Source organism: Curcuma longa, chromosome 11 (genome assembly GCF_044706935.1).
Source record: "Curcuma longa cultivar G26 ecotype Majalengka, Jawa Barat chromosome 11, ITB_CL_G26_1.1, whole genome shotgun sequence".
In the NCBI taxonomy this organism is placed as follows: Eukaryota; Viridiplantae; Streptophyta; class Magnoliopsida; order Zingiberales; family Zingiberaceae; genus Curcuma; species Curcuma longa.
Genome location: NC_133871.1, coordinates 4,131,432 through 4,146,356, shown reverse-complemented (window position 1 = coordinate 4,146,356; position 14,925 = coordinate 4,131,432). Strand labels below are relative to the sequence as shown.

General features: G+C 37.6%; 3 protein-coding genes across 3 annotated transcripts; 2 read left to right on the top strand and 1 right to left on the bottom strand.

Annotated features, from left to right (window-relative positions):
* The first annotated feature begins 2,757 nt into the window (after nt 1-2,757).
* On the top strand, nt 2,758-6,468 carry LOC141842019 (uncharacterized). The gene is made up of 4 exons (XM_074730232.1): nt 2,758-3,171; nt 4,708-5,139; nt 5,250-5,544; nt 6,100-6,468. The coding sequence occupies exons 1-4, from the start codon at nt 2,758-2,760 to the stop codon at nt 6,270-6,272; spliced, it is 1,314 nt and encodes a 437-aa protein (XP_074586333.1). The 3' UTR covers nt 6,273-6,468.
* A 3,415-nt stretch (nt 6,469-9,883) lies between these two features.
* LOC141838243 (E3 ubiquitin-protein ligase RGLG2-like) lies at nt 9,884-12,927 on the top strand. Its single transcript, XM_074725662.1, has 11 exons — nt 9,884-10,317; nt 10,594-10,678; nt 10,774-10,917; nt 10,994-11,107; nt 11,184-11,281; nt 11,502-11,581; nt 11,730-11,835; nt 11,924-12,051; nt 12,144-12,327; nt 12,551-12,607; nt 12,680-12,927. Exons 1-11 carry the CDS (start codon nt 10,120-10,122, stop codon nt 12,758-12,760), a joined length of 1,275 nt encoding a protein of 424 aa, XP_074581763.1. The 5' UTR covers nt 9,884-10,119; the 3' UTR covers nt 12,761-12,927.
* A 260-nt stretch (nt 12,928-13,187) lies between these two features.
* On the bottom strand, nt 13,188-14,659 carry LOC141838244 (28 kDa ribonucleoprotein, chloroplastic-like). The gene is made up of 4 exons (XM_074725663.1): nt 14,174-14,659; nt 13,909-14,010; nt 13,413-13,679; nt 13,188-13,347 (listed from the first exon to the last, which is right to left on the bottom strand). The coding sequence occupies exons 1-4, from the start codon at nt 14,642-14,644 to the stop codon at nt 13,282-13,284; spliced, it is 906 nt and encodes a 301-aa protein (XP_074581764.1). The 5' UTR covers nt 14,645-14,659; the 3' UTR covers nt 13,188-13,281.
* Between the last annotated feature and the right edge of the window lie 266 nt (nt 14,660-14,925).

Genomic DNA, 14,925 nt, shown 5'->3' with positions numbered 1-14,925 from the left:
TGTAATAATAGAGCAAGGTTCGAATCTCCACAGTACATTTCCTTGGAAAATTAATTTCTCCCACTTAAGAGGTCATTCGATATCGTAATTTACCTCTCTTTCACAAGGTCTTAAGACAGGCAATGGAGGGAGATTTGAGATAAGTGTTATCATCTTTTGCAAACAATCAAAAGGCACACCTCTTTGTTGCTCCATAATGAGAACACCCGTTACCTTGTATATCCAATGATTTTAGGTTCTTGATTCCACAAATCCAAGATCTTCGTACAAAGACCCTCATGTACTTGGGCTCAAACTCTCGAATTCTTGACTCTTGAGTGCTCGAGTGATCAGACACTCGGGCTTAAGCCATCGAACACTTGGACTCGAGCTCCCAAGTCCTTAGCTTGCTAGGGTGATCGGACACTCTGGTTCGGGTGCTTAGGCAATTCCAACAGCTCGGAGTCCTTAGATGCTCAATGCTCTTGAGTCCTCTACTCAGGCACTTAAGCACTTAGGCACTCGGGGCCTCAGCTATCGGGCACTCAAGCTCAGGTTCTCAAGTCCTTAGCTCGCGTGGGTGATCGAACACTTGGGCTCGAGTTCTCGAGTCCTCTCAAGTTCTCGTTGTTTTGAAATATAACATATTCGACACTTAATAACTCGCCTTAGTATATCTCAGGTGATTCAGTATGATGATTTAACTAGTTACAATGATAAAATTAAACCTTATTGAACAGAGTTCACAATTTATCAACCTAAACATGGATTTAAATTTTAGTTCTTTTAATTGTTCCTTTGAATAATTTACCATATTCTTTATTTTTATAATTAAGATGTTCTATCATTTTACCATAGATTTTCATTTGTGTTATAAAAATATCCTAAAACTCATTAAAATATTTATTATGTAGGAATTTAAAGCAATAATAAGATATTATGGTAAAATAAAAGTTTTCTATTGTTTATCAAATATTGTACCTCTTTTTAAATTGTATTTTCTATATTTATTATTGGCCAAAAAAAACTTGCTCGGATTCATTTTGTGAAACAACCTGTCTAATTTAAAAATAATTTAGAATTTTTAAAAATAAATACCTATTTAACTTAATTGTATTTATCTTTTAATTAGGTAAAATATTTTCGACAAAAAAAAAGATAAAACATTTTAATTTTACTAGTTTTACCAATAGAAATAAATTTAAAATTTTTAAAAATAAATAGCTATTTAACTTAATTGCATTTATCTTTTAATAAGGTAAAACATTTTCCAAGAAAAGATAAAACATTTTAATTTTACTAGTTTTATCAGTAGAAATAAATTTATTAATTTTACTCGTTTCATCTATAACTTTAGAAAAAGATAATTCAGTATTTGATGAAACGGCTTGATTATTATGCTATTTGGTGAAATAGTTTCGTTTAATTGAATTTAGTTTAAATTTAATATTTATGAAATTTTATTTTAGAATTTAAGGAATTTACAATGGGAAAGGAAGGAATTTACTGAGGCCGTAAAATTGATTTTAAAAAATAAAGAAATAAAAAAGGTACCTTTCGCAATCTCCGGAAGTCGTCGTCCTCCACGAGGCGGGCGTCCCCAACGGACCGCGCGGCCACGACCGCCGCTGCCGCCCCTTGCTTGATCCCCGCCCACGCCATGGCCGCGATCTTGGCCGAGGCCACCCCGGAGGCCGCCGCTCTCCCGCCAGCCGCAGTCGAGGAGGACGGCCGCGGCCATCGCGGCCCCGAGCGCCGCCACGGTCAGGTCCAGCGCCGCCGAGACTAGCGTCGCCCGCCTCAAGCTCCTCAGCAGCAGCAGTAGCCCCGCCGCCATGGGCTCCGATTGCGGGCCGCGGACGGCGGACCTACCACCGTGAGCTGGACACGTGACGGCGGAAGGGGGAGGGGAACGCTGTCGTGTTTACCGAAGAAGAAAACAAAAGCGTGGCGGGTGTGCCGTGCGATGGACAATTGTGTTGGTCCATCGAAGGTTATAGAATGTATTATTATTGAAGGGACAATTTTAAAATATTTTATTATATTTCATTTATTTATTATATTTCATAAAATATTTATAGTTGTTAGGTTTCGAGCCTTTCCGTTGTGTTATTTTTGATTTTATGATGCGTGACTCAAAAGATTAGTTTGTGGTATATCAACTAGAATGGCAATCTATATTATTTTTGAGGTTTTTTATTTTTTTATTATGATTTAATATATAATATATATATAAATATTTATTTAATTTCTTCTTCATATTTAATTAACAATATCTGGTTGGACTTTATATATTGATTTAGATGCCGTGCTGTGTGACGAATTTAATTGAACTTGTTTTTTCTTTTTTTTTAAAAAAAAGAAAAGCATTATTGAACTCACGAGGCAAAAAAGTATTATTTTTTTTTACTTTAAAATATAAAGAGAAGACAAAAGTAAACACAAAGGATGAATTTTTTTTGGTCAAAATTCAAAAGCTTTGATTCGATCTGGGAGATTTTTTAAAAAAATCCTTTATTTTTTTGGGGAATTAAATTTATTAATTATCCTTCAAATAGTGGAAAACCTCGACGCTTTTAATTTGGGCATTTACCAGTAACGAACGGTTCGAACCACGACTTAAGTCACATCGCCGTGGTGCTGGGAGCATGCGCCTTCGTGTCTCAGGTCGTGCCTTCACAAAGTCGTCTGCTGGAGAGCTTTAAAACCCGGCCTGTTCTCTCTCTCTCTCTCGCCTACGTGCCTTCGTTGTCTTTCTTGAGCGAATCGTGGCCGGCCATGGACGCCGGCGCAGACAACACTCCGCTTGTGGCGGCCCCGGACGAGAGCGGGGAGGACGATATTGACGTCGCGCTCCACCGCCTCGAGGGCTTCCTCTGTCTGCTCGGTTTCCCTGACTCCTCCTCCTCGCAGGCCCGCATCGCCGCATCCTGGGCCGCCTTCCTCCTTCTCGGAGTTGCCGTTCCTTCTGCCGCAATATTCCTCGCCCAGTGCTCTCCCTCCGCCTGCGAGGAGTACAAAGTCGAGCAGTTCGAGCTCTGCGTCCTTCTCTCCGAGGTCTCGCTCGCCGCCGTCTCCCTTGTTTGCATCTCGCATAACCTTCTCAAGTACGGGATTCGGAGATTCTTGTTCGTGGATCAGCACCACGGCCATGTCCAGAGATTTCAGAAGGAGTATGTCCGCAAAATCCAGGTTGGGTTTTTGCGATTTTTCTTTTGCTTCTCAGATCGATCATCTCCCTTTTCCTTTGTCTTGCTATTTTAACACAGCAATTGTAAAAAATTGTTTCTGATCGTTCGTTGACAATAACCAATCAGCTAAGGATGGCAAAAAAAAATTGATACTTTGGAGCTTTTGAATGAATAACGTGAATTATGGAAATAGATTATCTCGTTTCATGATTCTGCTTTAAACTAAATTGATCGACTGATTTAAAAATGTTTCTTATTGTTCAAGGCTGATAATAACCAAAAGAATCGGCATGGCCAAAGAAATTGAACCTTGGGGCTTTTTAATGAATGGTGAGATTTATGGAAATAATTTCCTCGTTTTATGGTTCTTGTTTAAATACATTGGATCAATTGTTGGATAAGGAAAATTATGTGTGGCTTTCGTGTTCGTTTTCGTGGACCTTAGTTGCTTGGAAGCATTTGGTGAAAAGAAATGCTGCAAATTTAATTATCTAACACTTGTTACTCTTTCCTTTATTGCATTTTGGGCTTCCTTTAGAGCTTTAATTTACGTGGATATGGGTTACAACCCTTCAGATTGGACGATCCAGATCGATCCAGCCCAAAGAATACATCCTCTCACCCAAAAGGCATTCAACCTCTTGATTTAGTATAAATAGAACCCTCCAGATGATGGAAAATTCATCGAATTCATCGATTCAAGTCTTTCTTGTGCATTCATCCCATCTAGTGCATTCGGAGTCCAAAAAGCCTACGAGAAAGTTCGTCGGTCTCGGAATTTGGAGTGCTACTATTCCGAGAAGTTCGTCGTTGTATCTTGGGAACGAATTGCTGCTATCCGTTAATAGCACCGTAGCGGAGCAATATCGTTTACGGAGATAGTGTTGAACACTAGCCTCGACGATCCGTATCAGTTTGCGTACTCCCCGAGCTACCGGAGACAACAGATATGACTCCAGCACTCAGTGAATCATAGTTTATTTGGGTTACCAACGGAGAGTAGCAGATATTACAGCACTATAAGCTGTAAGAAGAAAATCAGCTATCTGATTGATATAAATTAGTTCTTCTGATGTGCTTGTGCCACTTCTAGATGTCACACGTCTTCTCCATTTGTCCTTTATAAGGTCCAATTAATATTTATTTGATTGAATGAACATTTTCAAATAGTATATCAAGAACTTTTATGTTCGTGAGGAAACATATTTCTTTCCTTGTCTAGTTGACTTCCTTGGACTTTGACAATGGCCCGTTGTCCTTTTATTGTTTTCTTAAATTAGAATTCACCAGCTTGAGAATTTACTTCTTAGAAGTCTCATTAAACACAGTTTGGATGCATATCAGGGAGAGTTAAAGGAAATATTTTCATTGTTTGTTCTAATAAAAATTAATCATAACATGTAAATTCATTTTAAAATCAACTTCTATTATCCTTATGGTAAATGATGATGTTGGAAGAGAATGTGATCAGTTTGGGCTGATAAACTCTTACTTCTCATTGATCTTGACTGAAGATTTATTGTGTATCAAATGGCAGGAGTTCTTTCGTTTGCTACTTTGGTGGATATTGCCATGCTTTCTTGTAATGACCGCCCGTGAAATTATCCGCTTTGTGTATTCCTTCTATGAGACCACATGGAGATCAACAACAGTTTTGGTAGCTTCAATGATTTCATGGGTTTATTTAACAATCATTCTTTTATCAGCTTGTATGTTGTTCAATCTTATATGTAATTTACAAATTATTCACTTTGAAGACTATGGAAAGCTTTTGGAAAGAGATGTAGAAACTTTTGAGTGTTTGGAGGAACATGTGCGCCTATGTTTCTATCTTTCAAAAATAAGTCATAGGTTCCGCATATTCCTCCTTTCCATTTTCTCAGTTGTCACAGTCAGTCAATTTGCCACCCTTTTTCAAATCACTAGATATAGTGGGAAGATCAATTTCACCAATGCTGGAAGCTTAGCTGTAAGTTAAAACCAGTATACTAGTCCTTTTTATTTTCACATACAAGTTCCTGGTTTTTCTTCAAAGATAACTTAGAATATGGAAATTAATTTATATTTTTATATTAACAGGTTTCATCTGTTGTTCAAGTTGTTGGTATAGTTCTCTGTTTAAATGCAGCGTACAAAATTTCCCATAGGGCTCAACGCATCGGATCCTTAGCTAGTAGATGGCATGCCTATGCAACATGCTGTCCGACTAAGTCTCAAGTGCAGGATACAAGTGGATCAGTGGAGGATGTTTTAGTGTGTTCGTTGTCGAGAGATTATTCTGAGAATGATCTGGAATCACTAGAAAATTCAACAACGCTTAGTAATGCTCATCTAGCTTCTTTTATGCCCTCATATCACAAACGGCAAGCTCTTGGTACGTAGCATTTACTTTTTCTCTATATCGTTTAGAAGTTCTATTTGAGGTGTAAAGTATCCGATATAGGCCTTGGTGGACTAAAGCTATTAAGCAGCATCAAAGTCTTGAGTTGATATCTTGCCATGGCAAATTCTAAAGAACTTCAAATGATAGAAATAATTTGCCACCATCAGAAACTGGCTTTTCCACAGACATGCAAGAAAGTGAATAGCTTTTGTGTCAAATGTTTGGTGATAGAAGTCTGCAAATAGTTTGTTTCCCCTTAAGAAATACTGACATTTTGCATTTTCAACTAGCTAATGCAATTGATATTCAACCATAATTGTTATTTATCTGCTGAGGCATATGGTATGAAACTTTCTTTGCCTACATTCTCTTTATTGGCCATGTGCATAGTTCTCATCTACCAAAAGGTGCTTCTGTACATTCTCTTTTTTTGCCTACATTCTCTTTATTGGCTCATGATAAAATATCTGTTGGGAGTATCATTGACACAAGTTTGTTTCTGTTACCTCTTTGTTCCATCCTTATGTTTTCCTATTGCTTTTACAGTTATGTATCTGCAGTCCAACCCCGGAGGCATTACAATCTTTGGATGGACAGTTGACCGAACAATGATCAACACAATTTTCTTCTTTGAGTTGACCCTTGTTCTTTTTGTGCTTAGCGAAACTTTAGTATTTCCTTCTTTGAGTGGCTTTGTGCATTCCTCGCAACAAGCTTGAGTTGTGACTTCGTGTGGATGAAGTTCATGACCAATGTCACATTGAATCTTTTTTTTGGTGTGGGTATCAGCCGCAAAGCGCACAGAAGACAATGCCTCAGATTCATGTTGTTGTTCTTTTGTGTGAATAAGTTCATGATCCATGTTCAGAGTACCTTCGTTGTTTGTCGAGATGAAGCTGCGACTTGCACAGAAGAAGCCCCACTCTATATTTGGTCAGTTCAGGATAAATCCATCTACACTGATTTTTTTTTTTTTTTTGTTCAGAGTGATTCATTTTGTGTATCAAACCTGCTGCTCGATTTCCATGGATAAAACTATCTACACTTTGATTTGTTTTTTCTTGCAAGTAGGCAGGTATATATATATATATATATTACTTTTAAATAGAGGTGAATGATATCAAAAGTTATTTATGTTCTTTTAAAACGCCCTCATAATTTGAAATTGTCAAATATCAGTTTGAATTCATCTTCTTAATCGTCAACAAAATATTATTTCTTCATCATTAAGTAGAAGTGTTTCTTGGCTGCTTCTCTGCAAATATGTTCAACAAATTTCTATAATTAATCAACAAAATAAGCAAAAATTTCTACCAATACTTTGAAAACCTGCGTCTTGGTTCAACTTAATTTTTATACAAACGCGTCCAACCGAGAAAAAAAGCCATTTTTAAAAATTAATTAATTAAAATATCGTAAACATTTTGATTTTTATACAAACGCGTCGAATACCTAATTTTTTTGAAAATAAGGCACCATCCCTTAGCTCATTAGCTTTCCTAAAGTTTAAAGATAACAAGAACTAGTTGATAATCGAATGTTTACGAATATCTAATTCATCATCACGTTGAATTCAAATTTACAAGTATCCATTTAGTTTAAAATTTTAAGTAAAATATCCATATAAATAATAATAATAATAATAATAATAATAATAATAATAATAATAATAATAATAATAATATATTTATTATGCACTGAGTTTCATTAGCCACTTTATTTTTCAGATTACTAAATCACGTGTTGAAAAGGCTGTTCAGTAAATCGCCTAAATTATATAAAAATAAAAAATAAATCGCCCTTTGATTTTTTTTTTAAGTGTGTACACCACTGATAGAAATACGTGTCCTAAAAATAAAAAAGGAATTACATAATGACTGTATATATAAATCCTACGACAATTGACCAAATCATATATAAAAATATGAATACCAATCTATATAAAAATATGAATAAATCTTTGAAGGATAATTATTAATAAATCTAATGACTTTATTTAAATTAATAATAAATCTAATAGCATATTCTAATAGATAATATTTTGAAGAGGCTATTTGAATAAGTTTATCTTGGGATTGTATCATTCCACCATCCTTCAAAACAATCTTGTCCTCAAAGTTGATCTTTTTTTTATTCTTTTTCTTTCGATGATTTGTATAAAATAATTTTTTATTGTGCATCGATTGAAATCTTCTTTTGACGAAGACAGACCTTTTATAATTCCTTCTTAAACTTGAAATTTTCTTTTTGGTCTTCATTGAAAATTTATGAGCGTGCCAATGCTTTCTTTTTCTTCGTTTAGTCTTGCGTCGGGTCTTGACTCCATGATTTATTGGATGTTGTTGAAGATGACAGGGCATAATCGCTTCGTTCACTAGAATGATAGAAGAAGAGATTGTTGTAGATCCAATGACTTCAATTACGGGTGTCACAGAATTTAGCTCCTCATATATATTATCTCTGTAACTAATTCGTTGTTGTTCAATGAATTCTCTTTCCTTTATTGTTTGTAGAGATTGTAATTCTTCTGATACACAAATTGATTTTATCATAATGACATCTTGTCTTTCTTGTATTTTTTCTTCATTGATATCATATTTTTCTTTTAGACCCTCTATTGGTTCATCTATCAATATTCTCTTTGTGTATATTGATGACTTCGGTGCCACTCATCATTTCTTCGCGCTTCCTCATTGATTTTCTCTTCTTGAATTCGTGCAAAGGATAATGCAGCTTTTACAGTGCGAGGATAGCGCATCTTCACCTCTTTTTGGATGTTAAGATGAAGTCCTTCAATAAAAGTATTCAGCAATCTTCGTTCTGACCAATTACCTATGCTGTCAGGAAACTGGGAGACGGGAAACGGGAAACGCGGAAACGGAAACGGGAAATGGCAATAGTTGAAGTTTCTGATTTTTGGAAACGTCGAAGACCTACAATGTCAAAGACCTAAAATTAAATAGCCTTAATTTTAATTTAGGAGGGGTTAATTAAATAAACTTACTATGGATGAGATTTGATCAATTAAATCCTAATTCATTTAGGGTTAGGAGATTTAGTGGGTTTAATGGCTTAACGGTTTAAACCATTAAACCATTAAGGAATCCCTAAATATTCGTTCGCAACCCCTGTTTCGCCAATCACTGACGCCATCTTTGCTTCCTCTTCCTATTTCGCCACCGCCGATGCTTCCTCTTCTCCTCTTCCTCATCTTCTGCCGTCGCCGCCCTCAGTTGCCGATGCCGTCCTCTCTTCTCTTCTTCCCTTCCTTGCTTTTCCTCCACCCCACAGCTGTCGCCGCTCCTTTGGTCGCCGCTCCTTTGGTCGCCGCCGCGGGACACCGACGCCCCACGCTGGTGGAGGAGCTCGGAGACACTCGCCAGCGTGGTCGGGGAGGTGCGCACCTGCCTCGTCGTCCCCTCCTCGTCGCCACGAGAGGACGGTCGCCGCGAGGTTGAAGTTTCCGTAAGTTTCCACGAATGGAAACGTTTCCCAACGTTTCGGAAACGGGGACGTCCGTCGTTTACCCGTTTCCAAACAGCAGAGCCAATTACGAGTTTCATTAAAGAGTCGAAGAAAGTGAGTATGATATTCTGTTACCGTGGTGATCTGTTGAATTTTGGATAATTTTTCATCTGCATTATTATATTCTTGAGGTGCAAAATGAGTTAGAAGACCATCTGCAAACTCTTCCCATATTGTAGATTCATGATATGACATATATAATTGATAATATCGAAGAGCCTCTCCATCCAAATGCAAAGAAGTTATTTCAACCTTCGAATTATTTGATGTGTCGTGTAAAATAAAATATCTTTCTGTTTTAGAAATAAATCCGTTAGGATCTCTACTTCGCCAACTGATATCTATAGTATCTCCAATTTGTCATAATATGAATTAACCTTGCTCTGATACAGTGCCATTCCTATCTTACGAAAAATAAAAAAGGATAGACGAAAGGAGAATAAATAATCACTTCGAGGGGATCGACCTCCAATAATCAATAGAATTGATTAATTAAAACAAATTGCTTTATTGCTTGTCCCAAAAGATTACATAATCACTATATATAATCCTACCATAATATCAAGTCAATATAAAAATATAAATAAATCTAATAACTTATTCAAAAGGATAATTATTAATAAATTTAATGATTTTATTTAAATTAATAATAAATCTAATAATATATTTTAATAATTCAGATAATATTTTGAAAGAGCTGTTTAAATAATAAATAAGTTATCAACCACGTGTTGAACGAAGGAAAGATCGAAGTGGAAGTCCGCAACCGTCGACCGCCTCTTCGTGCTCCTCCGCTTCGATTTCTTGCAATCGACGCCGCCCTTCTTCCACACAAATCACGTCAACGACGAACTTTCGCGTCATCTACGCCGATCGCATTCATCATTGCAGCAAGCAAGACGTCTCGATTCTCCAACGTGTCCTCTCTTTCTCTCTCTCTCATTTTATCCTGAAACCTATCGCCTGATCCATCTGTCCTCCGATTGTTGTAGTTTTTGCGAAGAATCGATTTCGTAGTTGAGGCTTTTGTTTCTTACTTTGATGGGAGCGAAATGCGCCAAGGGATTCCCGCAGGAGAGGGATTCTCGTAGCTACGCCCAGTCCCGGCAAGTGACTCAGTATCGAAATTCGAACAGCAACCACCGCTCCGCTCCTGCTGCCGCTCGATCGAATGATCCGAGGCGGGTGATTGAACGGAGGTATTCGCGAATAGGCGACAACTACGACACTTTGGAGCAGGTAATTTAATTACAAAACTGCAGCTCAAATACCTTTCGAATCTTGCTGCGGGAAAACAAAATATCATTTTGCTCTCAATCCATGATGTTTGGTAGCTTCTCCATGAGCAGTAATCAACCAAATTGTCAACATGAGCGTTTCTCTCTCGCGGGTTCTCTGATTACTTCCCTGGATCAATTTTCTATATTCAATTAGTTCTTGTTAACCGTAGCAAGTTTTTAAGATCAATATATAACAGTTCTTATCTTCTTCATTGATTTAATTTTTCTAATGCAGGTTACCGAAGCCCTAGCACAGTCTGGCCTTGAGTCCTCTAATTTAATTGTAGGCATTGATTTCACAAAGAGCAACGAGTGGACAGGTCAGACTATCTAATGGAGATTGATATCGCAGTGAACGATATTCCTTATTTATGTGTAGGTCATGATTCTTGCTGTGTGATAAATTTGGTGACAGGAAAATTCTCATTTGGTGGCCGTAGCTTGCATCACATTGGAGATACAACACCAAATCCTTATGAACAAGCAATCTCCATAATTGGACGAACCTTATCAGCATTTGACGAAGACAACTTGATCCCCTGCTTTGGGTTTGGAGATGGTAAACGTTTACTACCATGGAATGCTAATGGTTGTCCTTGTGTTTTATTAACAACCAAAATATTTGATCTTTCCAGCTTCCACGCATGATCAAGATGTTTTTAGTTTTTATCCAAATGAGCAACCTTGTAATGGTTTTCAAGATGCTCTGGCACGATACAAAGAACTACTACCTCATCTGAGATTGGCTGGTATTTGTTCTTTCAATTACCTTCAGGGTAGAAATGTTTCACTATATATTTTCCTAATTTTTTACCCTATCAATAGGTCCGACCTCTTTTGCACCAATTATTGAAATGGCTATGACTATTGTGGAACAGAGTGGTGGTCAGTACCATGTTTTATTGATAATAGCTGATGGGCAGGTATATATATCCCTATATTTTCTTTGTTCTGTAACCTAAACCTTTAAGTATCAGAAATGAGCATGCTATGGTTAGTGTCTGTGTGTATCTATTTCTATTGTCGACAATGCTTTCTTCATGGTGCTTGATTAGTACAATAATATTTTTTTGGAAGAGTGAACAACCTACTGATATGATTTTTCTGAAAATAATTCAGTCTCTAAAAGGTTGGATTGTGCAGGTTACAAGGAGTGTAGATACCCAATTTGGTCACTTTAGTTCTCAAGAGCAGAAAACTATAGATGCTATTGTCCGAGCAAGGTTTGTTTATGCTCCTTGTTATATCAAATACTAAAGACTGTATCATTTCCATCTTCAAATATGTATACTATTAGATATAACAATATCGGTGACAACTAGGTGCTCTATTCTTTGTATTAAAGCCTTAACATTTTTCATACGATTGCAGTGAATTCCCGTTATCAATAATCTTAGTTGGAGTTGGAGACGGTCCTTGGGACATGATGAGAGAATTTGACGATAACATACCAGCCCGTTCCTTTGACAATTTCCAGGTAAAAAGATCAGTAGAGTTGAATTCAAGTATGCACAAGTCAAGTTTCTCTGCGAAATAACTCTTAGTTGAGTTTCATTATCCGGCAGTTTGTAAATTTTACTGAGATAATGGCAAAGAATATAACTCTATCAAGAAAAGAAGCAGCATTTTCTCTCACAGCGTTAATGGAGATACCTTCTCAATATAAAGCAACAATAGACATGGGGATATTGGGGTAAGGTTTCTCTAGCTTCTGGATTTTCCTCATGTAATTGATTTGTTACAATTTATGTTCTTCTTTGGCACATATCTGCCATGAACAAGCAGTTGTCGAACAGGGAAGTCACCTCGAAGGTTACCTCTTCTTCCCCCCACTGGAAGCCAAAGCAAATCTTCTTTTGGATACGATAGCTTCAAGCCATCGAATTTCCATCAGAGTTCATCACCCTATTCTGGTTATAGAACAGAAACTAGTGCACCTACTGCACCAACTTCGGCCTTCGAAATTGAGGTACTTTCGACAAACGATATTGCTATTTAACACTTTGGCGTGTCTGCAATTTTTCCCTCCACATTCTCATCTCTCCTTTACTTTTAGATACTATTTCTCTCCTGTCCAAGTAAACAAGACGCAAGCTCTCAACTATCAAAATTCATCAAATAATAGCTTTTTTTTTGATAAATTTCTTCACATACATACATTACACTTTTACCTTTGTTTTTTTTTTTTGCAGATTTGTCCAATTTGTTTGTCTAATCCAAAAGACATGGCCTTCGGCTGCGGGCACCAGGTAAATTACCCACTAAATTATCAATACCGTGCCCCTCTAATTCTTATTCTTGTTTAATTTGACTTCATGCAGACATGCTCCGCCTGTGGGCCAAGTCTTCAGTCATGCCCTCTTTGCCGTACTGAAATCCAGACTAGAATAAAGCTCCACTGATCCATGGAGGTCTTGTTGCAAGTTACTGCATATGACATAGTAGTGTTCATTTTGTGTTTGAAATTTTTTGTTTTGTTTTTGGTGTTGCTAGGGTTTAGACATTCTTTTGATTAACTTTTGTTTATTTCATTGTCAATTTTGATTGACATCGATCACATACTCTTATCTCAAACACAATTCATCCAAACAAAGCATCTCTTTCCAAGTTCCAATAGTTCCAAGACAAACATGCTTTGAATATTTACTAGTGACCAAGGTAGTTTTTGATAAAGTTTCATCAAAACAACTCGAGTATGGTATGATGTGACATGTAGCAAAGAACAGTGAGAAATCTATTTTTTCATAAAATATATACAGCCTAGACTTGAGTTGGATATCGATACAAGACCAAAGTTTAAGTTTACCCCTAATTGACAAACTAGGTAGGGAAGCATCATGAATACATAAGACTGCTCACCTCATCAATTATTTTGTCGACAGCATTTTTCTTTTCAGACCAAACTGTTCTTGGCTCTTCAAAATTAAAGAACAAATTGTCTTCTTTGTGGCTCTGCAACTTTGACTTTTAACGTATGACCATCCAAACTCTGTCAACAAGACGATATAATAATTAGATTAGTAGAATGCAATTAGACAAATTCTATGAACTCACCTGTCCATTAAGAGCAGCAATCGCATCATCCCTTTGAGACTTTGATGCCATTTTCACAAAACCATAACAACGTGAGAATCCAGTATCGTTATCGTATATCACTTTTGCTTCCAGCACTTTTCCATGTTCGTTAAATAGTATCTCCAAATGGTCATCATCCATTGTCGAAGGCAAACTGCCGATAAATATTCTAAAAGATCTTTCAGAATTCCCATGGGGTCCCTTGGGAGCTGCTTTGTTTACAGTCAAAAGCCTGCCATCAAATTCCTGTTTCATTGTTGAAAGCAAGATACAGTCATTGTACCAGTCAGTTTCAAAGTTAATCAGGAACATAATCATATGTTAGTCAAACACATTGAACTCCTATATATATTTCTTTATCAGTGATCTTTTAAAATAGATGCTATTTGTAGATAATCTTCCACGCATAAAACAAAATCAAAATCTGGAGAAAACAAGATGCATGTCCTACTAAATGACTGCAATGACAACTTACATAGTTATTAAACATTTTCAGAGCTTTCTCTGCTTCTTGAGCAGTGCTCATGGTCACAAATCCAAAGCCTCGACTCTGGCCAGTCAACCGATTGTAAATTACCTAAGCGACGAGCACAAGAATGCCACAGATGTTATTGCTTTAACCAAAACCTTAAGCGAATACAGAGCAGGAAAAGAGAACAATGCACAAGAAGAAGAAGAAGAAGAAAAAAAAATCCCAAATTGGTGCATCGAACACTAAGAAAGGAAAGTTTTTTCCGTACCTCGGCGACCTCAACTGCGCCAGCCTTCTCGAAGAGCAGGGAGAGCTTCTGGCTGCCCACATTGTAGGGGAGGTTTCCGACGTAGAGTTTGATCTTGTCCGGTGGAGCAGCGGAAGGATCCTCACCCTTTGGTTTCTCTACAAACCCGTCCAAACCCTGGGCGATTGTCCCAGGCTTCTCGGTCTGCTCCTCTTCTTCTCCTGCTAATTCCTCGAGCACAGGTGTGATTCCCAAATCGAGCCCCTTCTGGAAATCCCCGTATGAGGTCCGGGCCACGAGGGGAAGGAAAGGGGGTTTCTTGTTGAGAGAAATCGACGACGAGCAAAGGGAAGAGGAGAGGCGGAGGGGCTTAGACGAGCGGAGAAGAGGGAGGAGTTGAGGAAGCCAGGGTTCGGAAGAGAATAAAACGGGAGGGAATGAAGGGAGAAGGGCATCGGCGACGGAAAGCTTGAAGGGCATGCTTGCCGCCATGAACTGTAAATTGGAAAGTGGAGAGGGAAAGAGAATGAGAAAAGATAATGGAGATGATCTTTTATTTCCATCCATTTTATATCTTCATTTAAAATAACGGGATGTTATTTCCATGTCGTAAATTTTTGTTACCATTTGCAATTGATGCATGCAAGGGTAAACTTACAATTCCCACCAGGAGCTTCAGATCTGCCAGATCAACCAGCATGGAGTTTTATTGACTTCGCGGTGGTCAGTCGTGGTTGGAATTGAAGGTCGAGACTCGACTCACATTTTGGTCC